This window comes from Rhopilema esculentum, chromosome 19, assembly GCF_057945365.1.
Source record: "Rhopilema esculentum isolate cy_ngs chromosome 19, ASM5794536v1, whole genome shotgun sequence".
In the NCBI taxonomy this organism is placed as follows: Eukaryota; Metazoa; Cnidaria; class Scyphozoa; order Rhizostomeae; family Rhizostomatidae; genus Rhopilema; species Rhopilema esculentum.
This window is the reverse complement of record NC_142833.1, coordinates 9,633,122-9,657,115: the sequence shown is the minus strand read 5'-3', so window position 1 is coordinate 9,657,115 and position 23,994 is coordinate 9,633,122. Positions and strand designations below refer to the sequence as shown.

Below are 23,994 nucleotides of genomic sequence, written 5' to 3'. Positions count from 1 at the left end.
ATTCATCTATTTACAATATTTAAGTTAATACTTAGTTCTTTTCCCTTATGTATCGAATGCTTCACAACCGCTTGCATTCTAAGGGGGGAGCTATTGTAGCGATTTCATATTGTAAAATAGGCCATATTCCTACTTCTTAATGGATAATCCATCACCATGACATCCACTTACGTCATTCACGGCATCACCTAGCACAGGACATTCCCTCACCATTGTACACATGTCACACATCTATGTCATACTGATTTCTCCCCAAGTCTAGATCTTTCCTTCTCCATTACATCATCCAAACTCATCCTTAGTCAGCAATTTGATTCCTGTATATATGTATGTTAATTTGTATGTACGTAAGTCAAGTTCAGTTCAGTTCAGTTCAGTTCAGTTCAGATCAGATCAGTTCAGTTCAGTTCAGTTCAGTTCAGTTCAGTTCAGTTCAGTTCAGTTCAGTTCAGTTCAGTTCAGTTCAGTTCAGTTCAGTTCAGTTCAGTTCAGTTCAGTTCAGTTCAGATCAGATCAGTTCAGTTCAGTTCAGTTCAGTTCAGTTCAGTTCAGTTCAGATCAGATCAGATCAGATCAGATCAGATCAGATCAGATCAGATCAGATCAGATCAGATCAGATCAGATCAGATCAGATCAGATCAGATCAAAGTTATACAGCAATACACTGTCTCTCTCACTGGCTCCGTGTTCTCTGCAAGTTAAATAAGATTCGTCGAAGTAGCATCAGCGGTGGAATGTCAAAGGATAAAGATAGGAACAACGGCATCTCTTGCAACATATTAGCGTTCCTATAACGCTCTAAGCGTAAAGCTCTTTTTCACTCTGACAACAGAATCCTCATTCACCCCAACTATGATCTATCTACTAGGAAGCCCAACTGAAGGATCAAACCACCTGAAGGATCGAACATTCTCAAGGAGGGTGGCCAGAAAAGAGTGCCAAATTTTTTTTAGGTACTCAATAATGGCCTTACCTACTATTGTGAAGCAAATAATGTAACTTGTGTTGTATCCAAAAGGAAATATTCCACTTTCTCCTCCGCAGAGACATCAACCCCCGCTTTCACCTCTTAGGTCCCAGCAGGTCACTGTTCACTGTTCATTGTTCACTGTTCACCATCACTTATCTGAACCCCAACGTATGTGGGTACTTGAAAATAACCACAGCAATTTCTTTGCTTTCAGGTGACACCTACCTCCAAATTAACCTGGTCTACAAGTATCCTAATGAAAGTAAAACTCCTTCGTCCAATTAGATTTATATCATAGACCACCTCGTTATGTATGATTTGCCTGAAGCCGATCGAGGAAAACTATGCTTTTACGTCAGATTTGATTAATTTGCTTGCGTGTGTGTGGACGGTATACTTCACATTTTGCTTCATTCCTTGCTTCATCCAAAATATTTTAACTGCGCTTGCTTGGTTCAGCTCTTGCTTCACACATTTAAACCAGGCCTTAGGAGTTTTGGAATCTGTTTACATAAGAACAATGGATCCCGACTTGGTAGACAGAAAGAGTTTGTTTTCCCTCTTGAATGCTCTAACTAGGTGAGAGGTAAGCGGTCGCTGATTGGTAAATAGCAAAAGAACCTATCAAACCCGTCTTTTTTTCCTTTCACATTCCTTTCGTTTCACACATTGATATCTATTGTCAGACGAAAAGTCCTGAAGTATGCAACTTTTCCGCTGTTTTCATGCCTTCTTCACGTTTTCGTCACCAGAAACAAATGCAAATACCAATGTTTTTGTTGAAGGGCCAGCTCAGCTGATATGGAAGAGCGACCCTTTATAGAAAATCAAAACATGATTCATGAACTAAATTGAATATTTTATGAAATTTGATACATTATTGCTTGTTTTTCCTTCTTAATTGATCAGCCAATCCTTTGCTTTCAGGTCGATGTTGGAAATAATGTGAATCATTTTGTCAGAAAAATTGAATCAATTAATATTTCCGCCTGTGATGAGAATGGGTAAGGCTACGAATTAAGATTGTTTAGGAAAATGCGCCTTTATTGATATACGTTGAAGACAAAGAGATATACCTTTTTTCCGTAATTTGTAGGTACTTTCCAGAGAGCCAGAATTTTAGATTATTTATCCCAAACTAGTTTCATGTTGCTTAGCAGAAAAGTAGAATAGCCGATAAATATGTATTGTTGTATAAGAAGTTCTACTTTTGTCCCTTATTATATTTCCTTTGCTTCCAATTTAAGAGCCCGCGTTACAACTGACAAAGAAGACCAAATGTTTGAGATTACTATATGTGGAATGGCATTTCTTTGGCACCAAGTGCGATGCATGGTCTCTGTATTATTTCTAATAGGACTTCGTTTAGAGAGTAGTGAGGTCAGTTTCGTGAACTTGTTTGAAAGCATCTAACACAGCATCAGGACTTATTAATTCCTTTGATTTCGTTTCTGTCATTGAGTATTACTCTTCTCTAGAAGCACTCGTCTTGTATTGTGCTTTTAAAACCTAGTGTTGCAATTCATCTGTGGTAAAAGCACTCTTTTCGCTATATGCTTCTAGCTCAAGTTCACTGTTTTTAAATGTAATCTAATTACGTTTAAAAGTTTGAAATAATGATAGATGTAATTCATTTATTGGTAAATGCATATTTGGTTCTCTGCTCGATGCTGGTAGTGCCAATTAGTGTTTAATTTTCTCCTCAATGCAGGTTATTGACCGTCTTTTGGATGTCGAGTTTTGTCCCAAAAAGCCACAGTATTCTATGGCTTCAGGTAGTCTTTCCATTTTCCTACGACCTTCGATGAAAAACTTTTCATGGCTTTTGTATCACTTACCTTTTTTGCTCTATCAACATACTTCTTCTAAGATAACAATTTTTCAGGCTTTGAGGTGAAGAGAAGCCAACAGGATGCCTCTACTTTAAATTTAAGATTGTGGTAGCATAATTATAAAAGTATGTGATAACATGAATTGTCTTTTGCTCTACAGAAGTCCCTCTAGTTTTGTATGATTGCACATTTGATAAAATCAACTGGATATTCGAAACAGGTATGGAACCTCATTACTCGATTTCTGTAGAAAATAAAGACAAACTAATGTATAAATTTGCTGTTGCATTTCCGTCGTTTACTGAAATTAATTTTCTTCTTTCTTATTAAAAGTGTTATTCAATCGTAGATCAACTGGAAAGTACTACTAGAAGTTTTCGAAACCGTTGGACCGATGCAGCTGTTAGGTAATTTTGTCTTCAGCATTTATATTTCAAAATGACGTTTGTTATACCCACTTAATACTCTGTTATAGCCAGCAAATTTTTTAATCTAGATCGGTATTCGGTACTTTCAGCCTAAAAATTGAACATGATTATACATAGTTAAGATTAACACAGTCTAGAATGTCGCTTTAAAGTACAATGCCTGCTAAAAGTATTTGGAACACCCGGCTATTTACGCTGCATTTGATATCTTTCATTCCTTTCATGAAAAGAAGTTTACTGCTTCTGCCCCCTTCCCCCTAAATCGATGTTGATGATAAGATATAGGATAAGATATAGGCTATTCACCAGATGACACGAAGGAGCGCAAACATTGCAAACTGAAGTATTTTCCCAATAGATCTTTTTGCGATTTGGATAACAATGCATTGCAGTCGTAGTAGCGGCCATGTTGGTAGACCTCCGCAACAACTGGTAGTCAAACCATACGAACCGTGACTTCACTACCACTTCGCATCTCCGTTCCGTCCACTGCTTTGCCGACAAATACAAGAAAGTCATGCCTACATTATGCTGTATAGTTTCCTGTAGTAATAAGCAAAGAAAAGGATTAAACTTGAGCTTTTTCCGAATACCAGCATTGATAAAGAACGAAGGACCCAGAGCACAAGAATTATGCGAACTTCGAAGGCGACTGTGGTTTGCAGCAATTAATAAAGAGGATGCTTCTTGGAAAAAGGTTGATGGCTGGAGAGTGTGCAGCACCCATTTCAAAAGTGGAAAGCCAGCTTCATTGTTTGATGAAAATAATCCCAACTGGGTTCCTACGAAGAACTTGGGTTATGAAAGGTTTGGGGCCACAGCTGAGACTGACTTGGTACAAAGTAGATATGATCGTGCAAAGAGGATGACGGTCAGCAAAGATTTTTTCAGATGAAAGCAATTTAGAGGATCAAACTAAAGTTACCTTTTATACAGGTCTGCCTTCAAAGGACATCATGTTGCCAATTTGGTTGCCCCTGGAATAACAGAACGACAAAATTCTGCATTATTCAAATTTGGTTTAAAAGTTGTTTCAATCATCGACTGTTTTGAAGTTTTTATAGAGCGCCCATCAAACTTATATGCAAGGGCTCAAACATGGCCCAATTACAAGCATAGTAATGCTGTTAAGTTTTTAATTAGAATTACTCCACAAGGTTCTATCTCATTTTTACCAGATGGATGGGGAGGAAGAGCAATTCGTTCAATTCGTACCAATTCATTCAAATTTTTTGAACAATTTATTGCCAGATGTTGTTTTAGCAGATAGAGGATTTGATATTGATGGAGTTTTATGCATGAAAAGTGCAAAGTTGTATATACCTACATTTACAAGGGGGAAAAACAGTTGAGTGGCGAAGAAGAACAAGTGTCAAGCAAATTTTCGCATTCATGTTGAAAGGATAATTGGATTGCTAGGACAAAAATAAACTATGCTACAAAGTACAATACCAATTAATCTTTGATCACAAAGACTGGCCAGGAGAAACCTGTCTTGGACAAAATAGTGACTGCAGCTTATGCACTAACTAATTTATGCCAATCGGTTGTACCATTTGATTAAAGCATGTTAACTATTGTTTTGGCAAAAATATTTCTTTATTTTAAGTTGATTATTTCAACACATGGATAGGGGGAGCGGCAATCTTTTGAAATGGCCATTAAAAGGCTGTAGTTGTCAAAGATAGGAAAACTTATACCAACTTTAATGAACATATTTTGCATAGGCAAAATTCATCAAAAAGGTTAATATGATTTGTGATTATCTATGCAAAATACAATAACATGCAAAATACAAATGGGTCAGATTTTAGCATCATTGACACTTAAAGTAAAAGACCTTAAGTAAAAGTGGAGACCTCCAAGCATTTCTGGTTTACAATTTCTATGAACAAACTATGATATAAAGGGGCTTTTATATAGGAAAAACTTTAGAAAATCTCCTTCAATGAACTGCAAAATAAATATAGTCTAGAAAAGTACATGTTTGTTCCAGATTTGTTTTATCGTTTGTTAAAGTTTTCAAGTCTCTATGTATACACATGCACATAACAATTTGTTAGTATTTGTGTTCTTCAGCAACAATGTCTGGTTATTTATAATAAACAGGCAATCAGCTGAAATACTTTCCTACCAATTCTGGCAATATAGCGTCTTCAAAAAGGGCTTTACATCTTGTTTTTTGTTGATTCTAAAACTCTCTATCAAAGCTAATCTGCTCAAGGTGGGAACTAACTGTGGTCCAAACAAAGAAGTCACAAACTTTAGTATTTGTGAGGGCCATCTGTGCTTGTACTCGATGGTAATATTGATGACTCCTTTTCAACTGTAGCCCCTCTTTTGTTACTTCTAGAAAAGAGTCCTTAAGAGGATCTTTCAAAGTTTCATTGCAAATTTTGAACGGAAATCTTATTTCAAGGCAACGTGGCACACATCCATTTCATGAGCATTCAACCAATCCATCAGGTGTAGCTCCTAGATAGGCGCTTACACTGCTTAACAAAGACCACATTTTTCTCGCAATAAGGGAATTATGTCTTTTTTTATTGCTACTTTATAAATTCTTGCCGAGCAGCTTCCTCATTGTCATTGTCATCTTGTTGCAGCAGTTATAAATTGCCTCGATTAAGCTGAGAGATGGTTTGTCACAAGGTGTTGATACAGCAGCTTTGATCTTTGATGCTGTAATCCTGCCAGCTCTGAAGGAAAACCAAGCTTTGGAAGCTGTCTGTTCCCTTGTTTCTTTTTCCACTGCTTTTACTTGATCTTATGTAACTGTGATTTTATCAGCTTCAAGTTTACACCTCTGTAATATATCTTCAAACAACAATGTTTCAGCAGTGGGATCATAAAGCTCAGTAAGAAGAGATAGGAATTGCTTTTTAACTGTTCCAGGAATATATCCATCAGCAAAGAATGGATGAACAGACAAAAATGCAGGCTTTGCTTTGGAAATTTCTTCCAGAAACTTCGAGAAATGTCCACCACTTGCTTTATCAGTAACGTTCTCTGACTAACCGCTCGGTGCTTGATCTGGACCAGATGGTTCATTGCAATTTTTAACCTTTCTTTCAAGTCTTTTCTTCAAGCTGTTTGAAGATGTGAAATTGATCTTTTTGATAGGGGCATACTCAACTTGAGACGTAGCTGAAGGTAACTTCCAGTAAGCAGCTACTCCTGTCACGGTTTGCTTTTCACGCATTCGAACAGCAGCTTCCACATAAAACATTGAATAGGCAACGTGAGAACATGTTTCTCCAAGTCCAGCCATGCATGTACAATGTGCAGCAACAACGGATCCATCTTCTGAAGACAAACCAGGGCTTTAATGGTGCTTCGCTTAATCGTTGGCTATGGTTCCCTTCGCTCGTACAACATAGCATGAAATCGGCCTAGTGACAACACAATCAAACTTAAACACCTCAACTTTCCGGACCAAACCAGGAAGGAAACGATCGTATGAGCCTAGACTATTGAAGTTTTTAAAATCTTGCATTGAGTAGCATGGGTTTCGGCCAAGGGCGAGTTATTTCACCATATCGATGTATGTAAGCGGGGGAAAGCCGGTGTAATATGCGTTTTGGTACCATAGTAAAAGTGTAACATTGTGAAACGCAATGTGTTTCAGATCATGTGACTTCATCATTGTGCGATGTTTTGACACGTTTTTAAGAGTTCAATATTTACACTTGTCAATCACGCATAGTTTGGAGTCGCCATTTATGTTGTACTTTTTTGCATAAACTTAACAACGGAATTCACAGCACCGCTTCTTATTTGCATTCCTTTTATAAAAATAGTTCAATTGTTCTTTACATTCTGAACAATATGAACCAGAATATTCAACCGGTTCGCATGCTAAATTCCACTATTCGTTTTGGTACCCTATTGTTTGAATGCTTGGGTACGTTTTTGCATAACCAAAATTGTCATTCGTTTGTATACCCGGACCGTTTTGCATGATAAATTCCACTATTCGTTTTGGTACCCTATTGTTTAAGTTCATGGGTACGTTTTTGCCTAACCAAAATTGTCGTGCGTTTGTATACCCGGACCAAAATGCATAAGGTTACCGAAACGCATATGACACCGGCAGGCTCGCCCTTCCACGAGGAAGTTGGTATTGAACAAGGATCTTGCCCTCCAATAACTGCTGTTTTTTCAGCATAGCGTTTCTTAGCTTCTTGGCTCATTGTTTGGACGTATTTTGCCATCTCTGTGTAAAAGAAACCATTGCGCTTCGATGTTCACTCGATTGTTTTGACTACCAGTTGTTGCGGAGGTCTACCAACATGGCCGCCACTACGACCCCAATGCATTGTTGTCCGAATCGCTGAAAGATCTATCCTAATTCACCGTTTTCCTTATTCGCTCGGAGCGCAGTGCATTCTGGTACTTGTAGTTAACAACAACACGGCAATCGGCGCGCTCTTCAAATCATTGCAAATATCAGTCAATCGCACTATATTGCTATTTACGATTAGAAAGATGGATAACTTTTAAATTAACCAAGAAACAAATACAGATACTCCGTCAAGCAATCGCCCTAGTTCATTACAAAATTCTAGCCTTGGGCAACTCGCTGTATTACAGCAAAAGCCAGAAGCTGGCGATATGAGAAGAGACAACAGAGTAGGCCTATGTGATGAGATTCCTTAGAAGCAATCAAAAGCTGATGGATTCACGTGTTGCGTGCCTGGTTGTTTCAGCAATAGAAGAAATCCAGCTCTTAGTTTCTACCAGTTTCCGTTTGGAAGTCGACCTGAGGAAAAGAAGGACATCCCTATTTTATTTCGATAGTACTAAGGCCAGGCTTCTGTTCATTCAAAAAGAGCGCGTTCCTACCAATAAAGAAGGTTGTTTATGAATTTTCAAACCGATGTGAAGCTCGGTATGTAGGGCGCACTTGTCAGCGATTAAAGATACAGGTTAGTCCCGTATTCGATATCGAATGTTGTGGAATGCGCTGTTAGAGGAGCATCGTCCTGAGCCGCGTCATTGTGTGGTGGCATTCAGTGGCGTAGCTAGCCAAATAGCAGTGGTCATGCCCTCCCCTCAAATTTGAAAAAAATATGGGTGTGGCCAAATTTTACCACGCCCAATTTCTTAGTTGATGAGTTCCTTTTGGAAATTTTAATTTTAGGGCTTGTGACTTATAAAAAAAATTTTGATTAACTTTTGGAATGAGCTTTTCTTATTTCATAGCAATCATCTTGTTACACCATGAATGACCTTTATCTTATAGCTGTGACACTGTTTTGGTTTTTAGTTAATTTATACAGACAGAGTTCTGACAATTTCCAAACAGAACTGTACAAAAGACATTAAAAAACATTAGTTTAGTATAGTAGATAAACTTAACTTAAATCAAAAATTGTGTTGTTCTCCTAATTTCTTTCAATTTGAAGGCTGAAATACATTTGTAAATTTTAGAGATAAGCTAAAATTTGTAAATGAAACAATAAATCACATGAAACTGAATGGGAGCTTTTTGGTCATATTTTTCACAAATAGTCTTATTATCAATCTATTGAATGTAATTTAAAGCCATTACGATTAACTAACAACCCGAATAGAACTGATAGATGAATAAAACAAATGGGCAAAGGAATATGCAATGTAAATATTGATATGAAATATAGGAAGCTAAAATAATGGATAGGCCTAGTTGCAAAATGTTTTCTGCAAAATTAGACTTAATAGAAGAATACCTTGCAAAATAAGTTTAGCTTAACAAAAACATTGATGTTTCCACATATACTTGTGGTAAATATCCACATGATTGGATTGTCCTTACTAAATCTAGCAAACGAGGGTTGTAAATGAAATAATTTTCAAATACATCAAAAGTTGTAATAATGAAATAAAACTGTTTAACTAAGCTTTGAGTTTGACTTTAATTGTGTATAAAAACAGTGTTATTGCATGTGATAATAAACAAAAAAATTGAAGAATAACTTTAAGCAAGTTTTGGCATTTCTTATCCATTAACTACAATTTTATTGTCCTAATCATAATATGGTAACAATGCTTATAAAGGGCTTAACAGCTTCTAAATATGCTGCTAAATGTCTGGAAATTGTAAGCTCTCAAATCTCTTGGTTTGGAAAATAACACTGCTATCTCCTCCATCCATCTCCAGTGAACAGCACCAAGATTTGGCATTCATTAAATCAAGAAGATTCTCTGCAAATGTTCAACTAGTAACAATTAATTACTGAACAGGCTGAGAGTTTGGTTTGGTTGCATAAAATGATCCTGTTCGCTGATTTTATGTCCAAAAATGGCTTTTCGTGCCTGTCACTTCTCCACATAGTGCAACACCATTAAGGCTAAAAAACCCTGTCATTGCCATAAAATGTTCTAGAGATTAACATGAGTCGTGGCTGCTTGGCAATAAGCTATTCCTTGCATTTTACTTACAGCGAATTACCTCCCAGCTCGTGGATCTAGGCACAGGAGCGCCGCCATCGATGCCTCGCATTCGCGTTCACGAAATAACACAGGGATGATTATAATGATGGTCATGCTCTCTCGAAATGGCATGACTAGCCTTTGTTCTCTCCTGCGTCACTCCTATTGTTAGGCGTGACCAAACATCGGGAACCAGCGTTATGGGCATGACTAAAACACAGGGCTTGGTCATGCTCATAGTTATGGGCATGACTAAATTGGAAACCCTCTGTTTTAGTCATGCCGGACAATAGAAGAGCGCCTTCGGAAGGCTCCATATTCTTGCGTGGAACCATAGGGCTCCAAAGGCGAATGGCCTGAGCTATTTCATCAGGAGAATAGGATTTTATTCTTACGAAAATATAATTTTTTGAAAAATGTTATCTCTGGAAATAGATGGTCATGCCCGGCATGACAAGCATGACCGCTAGCTACGCCACTGTTGGCATTGTGTTGTAGGATGTGTATATATAATACTGTTTTACACTGTACTATACACTATATAATGCAGTTTAATACTGTTTTGCTTTCACCAAGGAAATCGCTAATTGAAAAAATATTTAAAGATTTGCAAATTCACAAAGAGGAAGAAGGCCATTGCTTCAAGGAAGCTATTCTGCCCCTGATGACTGGTCATAGGACAAAAAACTATCGGCCGCTGCTCACACGACCTGTCTGTGGTATGATTTTATTTATCTTCGGCAATTGTCTTCACCATAATTTTCAATTCAATATTTTTTCATTCAAAACACATTTACCTTAGAATACTATTCAGTTAACTGATTAAATTCTGTCGATTGTTCCAGAAAAAAAAACAAAATAAACCTAACTATTAATGATAAAGCTCTGTTTACAATAGTTTGATAAAATAAAGAAGCTACCAAACGTGTTAAAAATTAACATGAGGATGTAGGTAAGCTTTCTTATAACCAATTTGTTATAGTTTTATCTATCTTCGGGAGTTTTCTCAGATGAAGCCCCGTATGCCGAGGCGAAATATTAGCTATCTTTGATTTATTTGTGTTCGTCGTTGTTTTTTTTCTCGGTGCGTTGCGATGTCTTCTATTTTCCACATTTTTTATTTTTGGCCTCAAGTATTACACTGTTGCCCATCGAGCAATTTTTCTACCCTGGCTATCACATTATTAACATGGTCGTATTCAATGTCATTGTGAATTTAGAAGTTTGATCTTGGCGTTTTAGTAGACAGAATTTTTGGCTAAAAAAATAACCATTTTGTTTTAAATGAATTTTGCATGCTAGCCTTAATAATTCGACCATTTTTTATTTTTCGTTTCTTTGAGTTTGTATTTTGTCTGTCTTTTTTGTGCTTTGAATTTATTTTAAGATAGCTAGTCTTCAGTTTTCACTGATTATCCACATACCCTTCTTCCCCTGCTGAATTAATTACCTTAATGTTATTCTGGATTTTGGACTAACAACAACATTTTTTGGTTTTCTAGATGGACTTGAAAGGCATCTCGAAAAGCAAGCTGCCAAGCGGAAGAAACTCGAAGAAAGACGGGAGGAAACCCCTAAAGATTAACATTATTTTCAAATAATAATCTTGGCGTAGGAAAGATTTTATACGTGGATTCATGAAGCCTTTTACCTATTCAACATTTGGTTAATGAAAATATAGCTCCATGTGCAAATTCAACAAGGTTTACTGCGTGAACTTCTTTTTAGATTTGTTCCTGTTTCCAAAAACTGTTTTTCGTGCATAGCTGAAGGAAAAATTGAGTTTGAGAAGCTCTCTCCATTGTAAAATGGATGTGGTATTCTTTTGTAAAATCCAGAAATGCCTTTGAAAAAATAAAACAATGTATAGCATGCAAAAGATTTTTCGTCTGGCGCTTTTCAGAGTATCAATCCTCCGTATAAGGAACGAATATGTTAAGTTAGGAATTTGATGTAATAGTTGTAGAATTAAAAAAAGCTAAACAGGGACGCGACCAATCATTTTCACATGCTTATTAAAGTTACTCTAAGGTCCTTAATAGAAGGGGGGCCTTAATAGTTGGGGGGTCAGAAATTTTAAAAAAAATAAATAAGGGGGGTTTCTAGTTAGTGGGGGGTGGTCGGAAATGTGAAAAATCTGAAAAATCACGTGATGATTCTTTTTTGGGGTCAAATGAAATTTCATCTGAATACATTCCATAGCAAAATGACAATTATCGCCATGTAATAATGCATTGTTGTATTACTAAAATGAGCAGGCTAATTATCATTGTGTACATCAGCCAGGCCTATGTAAATTTTTTCGGATGTTATACTACTTTTTTATGTTAAAACTTTTGTATAATGCAGCCTCTTCATTTAAGAGAAACTTTACAGAAATTTCACACCTGAAAGAACAAAAGACAAATGAAAAAAGGGATATGAATGATTGCATCTAAAAATTAATAAGCGGGGGGGTCCAAATAAGCTCCGGTGGGGTCAGAAAAAAATCGAAAAATTAATAAGCGTCCCCCTTCTATTAAGGACCTTAGGAGTACTGCTAGTTGAGAAGGTGAAAACGAGCTTCTTCTGTCTATATTTTACCTTTTTTGTGTACGAAGAATGAGTACACTACGTGGTGGGTTGTAGGGAACGCATACATGTATATAGAAACTTGTCTTTTGATACTTCCGTAGCACAGTGCTCAATACGTTAGCACGTAGAGCGTGATATATCATAGAGTTGAAGAAAATAAGACTACATGGTTTATCTCTACAAGCCTGTTTCGTGAGTAACTCACTCACATCTACTGAAGAGCCGCCGGAGCCAGGGGGGCCACGGGGGCACAGCCCCCCCCCCCCTGTTTGCAAAAAGTACAAAAAGTGCCCCTTTTTGATAAATAAATTGCGTGTTTTTTTTCAATGCCAGATATTCTGCCTTTAGAAGCTAAGTAAGATAGCATAACTCTGGGCGTTGTTGGAGGACCATTCACTGAATTTCCTTGAATTTTTACTTGATCTTGATGCAAAAAAACTCAAGCTCCTGTGATGAATGATATCAACTGTGAAGGAGACTGCCGTTTTCGCGAAAAAATCTCCTTAGTATCTCCTCAGCAACAAACGCATTGGTGAAAGTTCTGCATCAAGCCCCCGGCGGGCACAGTCAGTTGGTGCAATGTATATCGTGTGTGTTCCTGAAGGTAGAAACTGGACCCCTATCTCTGATTCTGGGTAAAGTAAAATTTACCCTATTCTGCGACTTTGCCAAAAATTGTGAAACTCTTTTCACTGAGATTTTTCAAGCTTGAGCAGGAATTTTTTATACCAATTCATGTTAGAACCATTCCTATTCTTAAACTTATGTCTAGGCAAGTTAAAAAGCAGAGTTTACTAAATTTGATTTTAACAACAATCCCTTGTCAAGATTCTTAATAAACATTATACTTAGCTTGAAATAGTGGAACGTTCCAGAACATACTAGAACTTTTGCTTGTTTGTAATCCCTTAGAATAGCTCTTCATAGTAGCTTATTTAGGCCTAATGTAAACACATAGCCTCGTTTTCGTTTTATTGACGTAATTGTACCTCGGGAACCTTCATGAACTTTCTGAGGGTATCCCAAATTAGCTATAACGTAATTAATATCTTTAGAAGCCTTGTAATAAAATGGTACGCAATAATGACAGCGGTTGCTAGAACATTCTTAGACTTAGGTATAAAAGCAGTCGAGATTGTTGAAGTAGTAGTAGTTGTGTTGATCGTGAACGTGATAAACATTAAAGATCTATGTGAACAGATTCGTGATTTATTGTCGCGGCTAACTATACGATTCCCGACACCCTTATGATTCTCAATATATATTAACAAAATTAGACAGCTGTAAAACTATAACTGCAACATATTGCTTACTTCACAAAATTGTGTTAGATGTTTTTATGAAGACATGAGAAAGTTGTGTCCCTGCAACGAGTACATGCTAGCAGTAAAGGGTTTTTTACCCTGGGTACCAGAGCCGCAAAAATTAAAAAATTACCCAGGGTAAGGGTTTTTAAACAAAGACTTAACTTTCTTATCTAGGATTAGAACAACATACAAGACTAGATGCTGGATTTGTTGTACTTCAATATAATTCCTGCCCTTTTGTGTTTTCTCTGACAGATTAAAAAAGCAATCCTATTTTCAAGATTCTATGTCCCAGAATTCTAGTTTACAGACCACACTTTCTCGGAGTTTTTCGGAACTCACATGTAATACGTTTGATCAACTGACTGAGCACACAGGGATCAAGTCTAAGGAGAATTTCAACCGATTGCGTAAAGAACACTTAAATATAAAAATTTGTAGCTTTTAAAAAATATTTCGTGGAGGCGAATAAATTTATGTGTTTAAGTGGCGATGGGAAGGCGCGAATACCAAGGGCAGTGGCGTAACGGAGATATCTGAAGCCCTAAGGAAAGACTGAGACGGGGCCCTTATTTATGGATGCTCACGGTCTGCATAAAAGTCCAGCCCCACGCTGTAGAGCATGCAAACACAATAGCAAGATTATAAAATTGAATTTTTGTCGTTAACTAGGAGTAGCTCAGCTATTTAAATAGTTAAAGTTTTTGAAAATAAGGTTTACTTGAGCGTAAATATAATCAAGGAAAGTCTTTAAATATGAATATATAAATAACTTTGGGCCCATTTATGTCGGGGGCCCTTAGTTAACGTACTAGGGTGCCCTAAACTGTGTTACGCCACCGACCAAGGGGGACTAGATTGTATATGAAAGTAAGTAATTTAAAATCATTATTGGAATGGGCTTTGGATAAGCAAAGAGACTGAAACTTTGCTTTGAAAGAAAGAGGGACTGGAATTGGCTTGGAAGTATTTCGAAAATTTCATTCAGTTCATAATTTTGATTGGATTCGTTGGTATTTGTTGAGTATAATTCGCCTGCCACAAGTATGAAAGAACGATGTGTGCCTGCTTCTTACCCGGGGCCAAATTCACCTACACTGAGACCCCGTTTACACTGTCCCGTGCAAGTTTGGAACCGTGACAAAACTGTCGCGGTTCGCCCTTGCGTTTACACTAGCACTGTGGAACCGTGACGATTTTGCTCTGCTATCCGGAACAGTTTTGACCCTGCTTTGAAAGCGAACGAATTTTGTACCGTCACGGTTCCGTTTTTGAACGGGACAGTGTAAACACCTATCCGAGACGATTTTGTCACGGATTCACAAAGAGGTCTTTTGTATGGCTGTTTCAGGTAATCGAGGCTTTGATTGTGGCGTAACTACGTTCTCAAATTCTGAAGAAAAGGAAATTCTGAATAAAAGACGACCACAGAAAAGGCTTGTAGTGTTTCCCAGTCCAAGCCTTGATTGGACTTTGCAGTTTTGTAGTCTAAAATAACACTGAAAATTAAAGCCACCTTGTCTTTCGTCCAAGTAAAGTTTTAATCGGCCTTCCGCTCCATTTTAACTCACAATAAAAATTCAATTGTTGACTTCAGCGGCAAAATAAAAGCCTTGGTTGACTAAATACAGCTTCTTCTAAACAATGTTCTACCATTAAATTAAGGTCGTACCGGTACAGTGTAAACGGAACGGCTAAACGGAACAATTTGGAACCGCGACAGTGTAAACACTTGCGAACCGTAACGGTACAAAATTGTCCCGGGACAGTGTAAACGGGGTCTGAATATTATAAGAAAAACAAGTACAGCTTATTGTAATAAAGGTATAAATCATAGATGGAAGAAGATTTACACTCTAAAAAAAACTTGAAGGCCATGAGATTGGAAGCTATACAAATAATCATGATCAAGAGTGCGTGGTCCCTAAATGGAGTAAATAGCCATGTCTGCTTTCAGCGAAGATAGTTCTCACTATGTCCAGCATGTGTCATTATTTTTATTAATTTCTAAATTACCATTAAATCTGTACCATTTTTGGTACTTACCAATGTTTCGGAAAAATATATTCGTGCCCTTTCTTCGTTTTGCCCCCCCCCCCCCCCCCCCGTTCAAACCTGCGTCCGGCGGCCCTGTGGAAGGATCATTTGCCAAAACTTGCGCATATCTATAATTGTAGACCACATTCTTCGACCGGATACCCACCATTCCAGCTCCTTTTTGGGCGTGTTCCTAAGCTGCCAATTGATATATTGTTTGACACATCTCGTTCGAATAAAAGATGTAACTACAAAGCATATGTAAAGGAGTGGCAGCTGACTTTGAAAGAGGCGTATGATATTCTACGGAAGAATGCTGCAAAAGCTACCGAACACAACAAACAACAATACGGCAAGAAAGTCAAGACATAAATATTGAATGCAGGAGATCGTGTTTTAGTCAGGAACTTATCTGAAAGGGGCGGACCTGGCAAGCTCTTTGCATATTAGGAAGACATAATCAACAGAGTTGTTCGCCGTGTTGGTGAAGATAGCGCCATTTATGAGGTTCAACCAGAGAAAGGAAAAGAAAGGACAAGGATACAACATCAAACACTGTTATTACCTTGTGACTTCCTGGAGTGCGAGGGACCCTTGTCGAATATTAAAAGGAGGGAAAAAAGGGGGTAAAACTATTCAAACGACATGAAAATGAAAGAGATAATGTCATTGGAGAGCGACAATTCAGATGACTCTGAAGACGAGTTTCCAATACTGGATACAATACAATTTTTCAAAAATTATTGTCATTTTTGTGTACGAAGAATTGAGTACACTATGTAGTGGGTCGCGGGGAACGCATACATATACCTATATATATATATATATATATATATATATATATATATATATATATATATATATATATATATATATATATATATATATATATATATATATATATATATATATATATATTCAATAGCTCCTAACTTTAAAGTTCTTTAAAAATATAAATAGATACTCAATAAAAAAACAACTTGGTTGACGTTTCGCTATAAGCTTCTTCAGAATATATATATATATATATATATATATATATATATATATATATAATAAAATAGAATATATACTAGAAATGAGACATGTTCTCTGTTACTCCGAGTTTCGTGCTTACGCACTCATCAGACAGACTATAATAGAAAAACCCCAAAACAAAAATGTAGCTGCGGCTTCTAAGGAAAAGAAACAACAAATTGCACCCCAGAAAGAAAAAGAGGACAAGTCTTACGCGGGCGCAGTAAAACGACCGCAACAGACGGCATCCAACCAAAGTCGACCAATGAGCTTTGTAGATCACCTAAAAAATGTAAGAGCAACAACAAGCCAGAGCCAAAGAGACAGAACAACGAAAGTCCCTGGAATGATCAAAATTTTGCAGCGCCCGAAACAAAGAACGGAAAAGTCTAATCAAACAACACATGTTGAAGCAGAAACAACCGAGGAAATTCAAAACCGGAACCAAAAAAACGAAACCACGGCCTCCAGGGGCGGATCTAGACGTTCGCACCGTTCGCACATGCGACAGTCAAACTTTTTAAAATTATACTAAAAGTCCGTCTCGAAAGAGGCTTTTCCTCAACAACAACTTTCTCGCTTATTGACGAATTTCCCATTTGTGTTTTAATTGTATTTGCTCAGGAATTATGCTTCAGTTACGTTTGACAATGGACACCGTGCAGGAGCAGGAAGATCCAAGGTCTGAATCATGTATGATTCAAACCTGGACATAAACACAAGCAAAATCTTAAACAAAATCTCAAATTCTATCTCTATCTTGATTCAATCTGATTCAAATCTCAAAGCATCCTGATTAAAAACAACAGGGTACCAATGTAGTAAGATTAGGGTATTTCGGTGCACAGTATGATTAGTAGCACGTTCGCACCGATTCGCACAGCTTTTGTTTTAAAATATTTAGCCAACCAAATTGCTAGATAGTGCGAACTTCGGTGCACAGTATGTTTTTTAGTAAGGTTGCACCACTGGGCAAAGATTAATCCGTCGACATTGTGTGCTTTGTACAGTTTTGAGCTTATTTATTCCTGGCATGGGGAAGTTTTTCACTGGAGAAAAGGAATTTTGTGCTATGGAGTCGACTCCTGGTAATTTGGAAGACAAAGGTCGCTAGATTTTGAGAGTAACATTCGACACGGGATGTTTTCAAGTTTCGATATTCAATACTTCCTCCATGGATCGAGGGCCTAGTAATGTCAATAAATGCACTGGACTGGGGTGATACCTGCAATTTGGCTCTGGCGAAGAAATAATGTTCAGGACGTTGGCAGAGTGAAATTTTTATTTGGACAAAGCTTTCAAAGTGAATCTTTTCAATGTGGATTTTCAGTTCCTTATCAGCTTTCAGATATTTCTGGGTAATGTTTACCTGCTTGGGTATTCCCCTGAATTCAAAGGGGTTTCTTTGGAGTAAATTACATGTTTACAAGCTGATTTGGTTTAGCTATTAAATAATATTAGTTATTAATGCAGGTTTTCATGAATATTTGTGTAAATTTGTTCTTTTTGAATAGTTCTGAAAATTCATTGCAATAATGTTTTTCATTTTTCTGTGTGACCTCGTTTGTCATCGTATACCATAAAAACAAATCAAGAGAGACAGCTCGAATTTTTGCCTGATTATGAAAGGAAAACTGTGTCAATACGCTTAAGAATAGAGTCTCTTGATTTACGCTTGGCTAAGAAACAACACAAGATTGAATAGATTATATGAGGGTGGATGAGTAATTGAGATATAAACATATGAAAAGCTAGGGGGCATGCTCTATTGTGTAAAATTTGTTAATGATTCTGTAGGATCAATTGAAAACTCAGATAAGGAATAAACAACAGTTTGACCACGTTCTAATTGAAGCCAATTTAATGTGCACATCGACTGTTCAAATGAGAGGGGGGTGAATATCCTTAAAAACTATGGGTGTGGTCACGAATGATTTTTTCGACCACACCCTTGTGTGCGACAGTCAGAATACTTTCTAGATCCGCCCCTGACGGCCTCCATGTATCATGGGGGCCTAACAGATATGCTTACAGCCCTAAACGAAACAACAAAGGCAATAACAGGATTCGAAAAGTTATTAAGAAGCTTGTCCGAACAATAAACGATCCGTTTGGACAGGTCATAAATTTGTCAAACTTTAAATTTTCCTTAAAGGAGAACTGACACGCAAAAATAACTTTGGCTTATTCGATGCAAAATTTGTCGCTGACTTCAAATCTGGAAAAAGTTTTCTTCTTAGATTCGCCGTTTTTCTGATATTTGCACTTTTATCCGTCAAATACGTCACAGCCAGGACTCGGGAATTTCCCGAAGCGGAAACAAGATTATCGCCAGGAGTTGTTAAAATTCTCGGTTCACGTCACAAGTGACATGTTAACAATGCCTTTGTAAAGGCTTTCACCGCAACGGTGAAAGTACAAGTGAAGTTTCGTGTTTTATTGAAAATAGTCCGCGGTGAAAAGACAAAAAATTATCAGGCATTTCATTTATAAGTATATAGAAGCTAGAAAATCCTAGCTACATGTCTGCTAAGACGCTTATATCCACATAAAATTTATTTTCATGCCATGATATCTTCGAACCAGCATGCTTTGAAACATTGAAAGAACCTCTAAGCTTGTGAAAAAAGGAGTCGACTTTGTTTGAAAACTGATACCGTTTCTTCAAAGTTTTTATTTTTACAATTACAAAAAAAATCGCAACATGGGGGTGGGGGGAGGGGGTTGAAGCAGTGGCCAAAAGACAAACGAAATCTAGTGGAGACAGCGGTAAAAGCGATCCTGCAACCTGCTTTGGGTGCAGAAATATGAATTCAAGAAAAAACCTTGGTTGATGGGAGCTGCGAGTGTGACTAAATAATAATTTCACTGAACTTGATTATTGTATTTTAACAGAGATTGAGATACTAGGGAATAACCTAGTGTTATATTACACTTTAACTACAGTGCAACTAAGTATATATAAAATAACTCACGGCCCTTTTCAACTCGACTTGTGGCAGAAAGGAGCAGAGAGACAACGACTTCTTTCGTCAGCATTTTGAACGAACAGCAAGATGCTTCTCCCAAAAAGCCTAATTCTTAAAACTACTACAGCGTATTTATAGATACAAGCATTTTACAACTATTAATAACAACCAATCAGCTAAAAACACGTAAGACCTACAACCAAAAGAAACATAGATGATTAACAGCGGAAATAAAGTGTTTGCCAAATATTTAAATTATACCCTACAATGGTTCGTTCGATCTGGTGCACAACACAACCTCCCCCTTTGAAATCGAGCCTCCCGGCTCGAAAACGCGTCAAACTGGTAAAATCTCCTGTGGTGTACAGTAATCCTCGGGACGAGTGATAGAGGGCTCATCTACAGACGAGTCACTTTTTGCTATCGGGTTAGGTTCTGGTAGAAAACTGTCTGGCGGTAAATCCACATCACTGAGATCAACGAACGTGTCACATTGCGGAGGAGCAGCGGTTGGACGGTCCGACGGATCGACGTACAGCTTCATGCGGTTTGCGTGCACTGGAACACTAACTGGACGGTTGTCGAGTGTCCTTAAACGAAAATGAACGGGCGATAAGTTCTTGACAACGCGATATGGTCCGTGGTAGTTATGGGCTAACTTTTTGGAAAGACCCTTTCTCGTTTTTGGGGTGTACACCCAGACTTTGGATCCGATATCAAAGGAGACTGGCGCACTGTTCTGATCGTAGTAGTGTTTCATGCGCTGTTGAGCCAACTCTGTATTTGTCTTAACTATGCGACGGGCGTTTTCCAGATTTTCGACAATGCGAGCACGGTGTTCTGCAACGGAGGACGAGAGTTTTGCTGTCGAAGGCAAAATAAGAGACGCATCAATTGGCAGACGAGGCTCTCGCCCATATAAAAGATAAAACGGCGATTCGTGGGTCGTAGCGTGAGGCGAGACACGGTAAGCGAAAAGCACCAATGGCAGGTGGCGGTCCCAATCCCTCTGATTTGAGCTGACATACATCGACAACGCTTCCGCAAGGGTACCATTAAACCTTTCGACTAGTCCGTCCGTTTGCGGATGATACGAGGTAGTCCGAAGTTGGCGAGTGTTGAGCAATTTGCAGACCTCTGTAACGATAGATGCAAGAAAATTCGAACCCCGATCTGATAAAAGCGTTTTCGGAGCACCATGGCGAGCGAGAATCTTGTCCACAAGCAAGTTAGCAATCATAGACGCTTCAGTAGAAGGCAAAGCAAAAGCTTCAGGCCACCGTGTGTAATAATCAGAAAAAACCACAATATAACGGTTGCCGTCGTTTGTAACGGGAAACGGGCCTAAGACGTCCATGGCTACTCGATCAAAGGCTCCTTCGACAGGAATAGGCAGCAAGGGTGCCTTCTTCTTACCCCTAGGCACCTTCTTCATCGAACAATCAATACATGAAGTACACCAATGTTCAACGTCTTTATACATGCCGTGCCAATAATAACGAGAACGAATTTTCTCATACGTTTTAAAAACGCTTAAATGACCAGCAGTAGGTTCATCGTGACAAGCAATAAGAATCTCTCGGCGAAGGCTTGCAGGAATTACCACCTGAGAACATAAAGACTGAACATGTCGTTTACTAGGTGTCCATAAATGACATAAAACCCCATTTTCGTCCAGATAGTACGAGTCGACAGTCAGTAGCAGAGTACGCGCTTTATTGTTATCATCTGGCAAGAGAGAACACTCGAGGTACTCAATAATGGCGAAAAGGTCACGATCTTCGCGTTGTAATTTGGTGAGCTGTGGAGGAGCAGGACATGGGTGCCTAATAGAAGCCATAGGCGGAGAAAGACCAGAAACAGTGGTTGAGGAATAAGATCGTCGTGAAAGCGCATCTGCGTTGTTGTTGGAAGGTCCAGGGCGATAAACAATGTCAAAATCGTACTGCTGCAGCTGCAACGCCCAGCGAGCAAGCCGACCTGTAGGATCCTTCACATTCATGAGCCATGAAAGGCTACTGTGGTCTGTATGGACAAAAAATTTACGGCCATGAAGGTAAGGTTGATACCGTTTAATTCCATCCACTACAGCAAGAGCTTCACGTTCCGTGGTGCTATAGCGTTTTTCAGCATTATTCAGCTCACGCCCACCATAGGCCACGACATACTCCACACCCGCAACTCGTTGGCCGAGAATATACCCAAGAGCCGAGTTGCTGGCATCAGTATACAGGTGAAAAGGCTCACTAAAAACGGGATAAGCTAAAACAGGATTGGAGCACAAACTCTGCTTTAGTATGTTGAAAGCGTGTTGACATTCAGCACTCCACACAAACTTGACGTCCTTTCTTGTTAGCTGATTTATAGGTGAAGCTATGCGTGCAAAATCATGGACAAAACGTCTGTAATAGTTACAGAGACCAAGAAAACTGCGTACATCCTTCACATTGGACGGCACTGGAAACGAGTTTACAACTTCAAGCTTGTCTGGGTCAGCAGAAATACCATTTGCAGAGACAATAAACCCAAGAAATTTCACAGAATGGCGAGCAAAGTGGCACTTACTTGGTTTCAATTTCAAGTTAGCCTGACGTATGCGATCGAAAACGAGAGACAGCCTTTGCAAATGTTCTTCAAAAGTAGAAGAAAAAACGATAATATCGTCTATATAGATGAGACAAACCTTCCATTCTAGGCCAGCAAGAACTCTCGACATCAGTCGTTGGAAAGTCGGTGGAGCGTTTGTTAAACCAAAACTCATTACATTATATTCGAACAATCCTGCATGTGAAACGAAGGCAGTTTTTTCTCGTGAAGACGGATGCATGGCAACTTGGTGATAGCCCGACTGCAGATCGAGCGTTGTAAAGAACTGAGATCCAGAAAGAGCGTCAAGGGCATCATCAATGCGAGGAAGAGGATAACTGTCTTTGCGAGTGACAGCATTTAATTTTCGATAGTCGACACAAAATCTCGTCGTACCGTCTTTCTTCTTTACTAAAACTACAGGAGAGCTCCAAGGGCTCGAAGAAGGTTGAATCACATTTTGAGATAGCATATTTGAAATCTGTGTTTCAATTTCTTCACGTTGCAATTGAGAGACTCGATAAGGTGAAGACTTAATAGGCCGAGCATCCCCTGTGTAAATTTCGTGTTCGATGATGGAAGTATGGCCGAGATCAAGGCTAGATGAGGCGAAAATATCTTTATACGATAAAAGTAATTGTGAGAGAGCTGCATTCTGGGCCTCTGAAAGATCGACATTCTTAATAGACTCAAGTTCGGAAAGGAGGCTGTGATGTTGTGGAGCAGAATCCATAGCTGAGACACTACTTTTTAAAGGAACGATGTCAGTGTGCAAAAGTTCAGAAAACGTGCCGATGACTGTTCCTTTATGAAGAAGCACTGGTTCATCAGAAGGATTTAACAAACGAAACGAGACATTTCCTTCACTAGATGGGCACGAAATAGAAGCTGCTGGGAGGAGGCGATAACGAGAGGTTAATTTCTCATTACCTTCGACGAGGCCTGCGACAGAACTACTGTGCGACTGCAAAAGCTGCACAGGAATAATAGCTTCAGAACGAGGTTCAATGACGAATGAAGAAAAAACTGCGACAGAGCAAAGCAATGGAGGTGTATTGCCAGTTATAAATGAGACAGTGTTATCATTCGTAAATGTTACAATATGACCAGGAACATCAATAACAGCATGGGTTTTATGCAGAAAGTCACGACCTAACACAACATTGTAAGCTAGGCCAGAGACAACTGAGGCCTGACATTCATAATGCTCATTACCAATGGTGAGAGGAAACGTCACAAAACCTTTCACAGCAACAGTGGCACCATTTGCAGTTTGAATACTTTCGAGTCCATTACGCGGCGTCTGCAGCGAGAAATGCATGCGCAGAGCAGAATTAAAAAAACTTTCACTAATTACGGAAATAGCGGCGCCAGTGTCTACGAGTAATTTAACCTGCTCATTTTCAACTGATCCCCAAATCAAGACATTTCCAAGTATCGAAGATTCGTCACTTGATGATGTCCCGTTTAGTAAGCACGGTACTGCGTAGGTTCCCTTTCTTGGCTCGATATCAATGTCATTTAGAGGTTTTTCTAATTGAAACTTGGCACTAGTCAAACGATTTCGTTTATTAACCCATTGTTCGAAAGACGAATCAGCTTTTTCACAAAACGGGGGCTTCATTTGCTTTTCAACCGTTTGGGCCTCCTTCAATTCCCCCAACGAGAAGGCCCTTGTTCGTTTAAATAATTTGTACCGGATCTGTCCTGCTGAAAGTTTTGAGTTGACCGAAAGCGAGAATTATTTTGAACTGCATTTTCTCTACCAGAAACACCACTATTATTACTTCTACAATATCGAGCCACATGACCCACACGATAGCAGTTGTTGCAAATAGGTTGCCCATCGGTGGTACGTAA

At 38.5% G+C, this 23,994-nt stretch overlaps 2 protein-coding genes and 1 pseudogene across 5 annotated transcripts in view; 2 read left to right on the top strand and 1 right to left on the bottom strand.

The window, feature by feature from the left end:
* Nucleotides 1–11,338, top strand: part of LOC135688331 (tRNA pseudouridine(38/39) synthase) — a 31,723-nt gene extending 20,385 nt beyond the window's left edge. For 2 of the 4 annotated variants that reach the window (XM_065205148.2, XM_065205147.2), the window contains exons 9-15: nucleotides 1,898–1,974; nucleotides 2,218–2,350; nucleotides 2,682–2,745; nucleotides 2,963–3,022; nucleotides 3,152–3,209; nucleotides 10,221–10,363; nucleotides 11,147–11,338. In XM_065205148.2, the coding sequence (XP_065061220.2) occupies nucleotides 1,898–1,974; nucleotides 2,218–2,350; nucleotides 2,682–2,745; nucleotides 2,963–3,022; nucleotides 3,152–3,209; nucleotides 10,221–10,363; nucleotides 11,147–11,229 (618 nt within the window). In that variant the 3' untranslated portion in view covers nucleotides 11,230–11,338. Of the gene's footprint in view, nucleotides 1–1,897; nucleotides 1,975–2,217; nucleotides 2,351–2,681; nucleotides 2,746–2,962; nucleotides 3,023–3,151; nucleotides 3,210–3,588; nucleotides 3,724–10,220; nucleotides 10,364–11,146 lie in introns of those variants that run through there. The other 2 variants (XM_089113901.1, XM_065205149.2) reach the window with 2 other exon arrangements.
* On the top strand, nucleotides 3,748–4,500 carry LOC148958031 (uncharacterized). Its single transcript, XM_089114185.1, has 2 exons — nucleotides 3,748–4,118; nucleotides 4,167–4,500. The coding sequence occupies exons 1-2, from the start codon at nucleotides 3,748–3,750 to the stop codon at nucleotides 4,498–4,500; spliced, it is 705 nt and encodes a 234-aa protein (XP_088970311.1).
* LOC148958030 (uncharacterized) lies at nucleotides 5,422–7,444 on the bottom strand (annotated as a pseudogene).
* Nucleotides 11,339–23,994: the final 12,656 nt, after the last annotated feature.

Coding starts and splice junctions, on each gene's coding strand:
- LOC148958031 (XM_089114185.1), top strand. CDS start 3,748: ATGCCTACATTATGCTGTATAGTTTCCTGTAGTAATAAGCAAAGAAAA. Junction 4,119..4,166: donor ACGGTCAGCAAAGATTTTTT/CAGATGAAAGCA, acceptor CCTTTTATACAG/GTCTGCCTTCAAAGGACATC.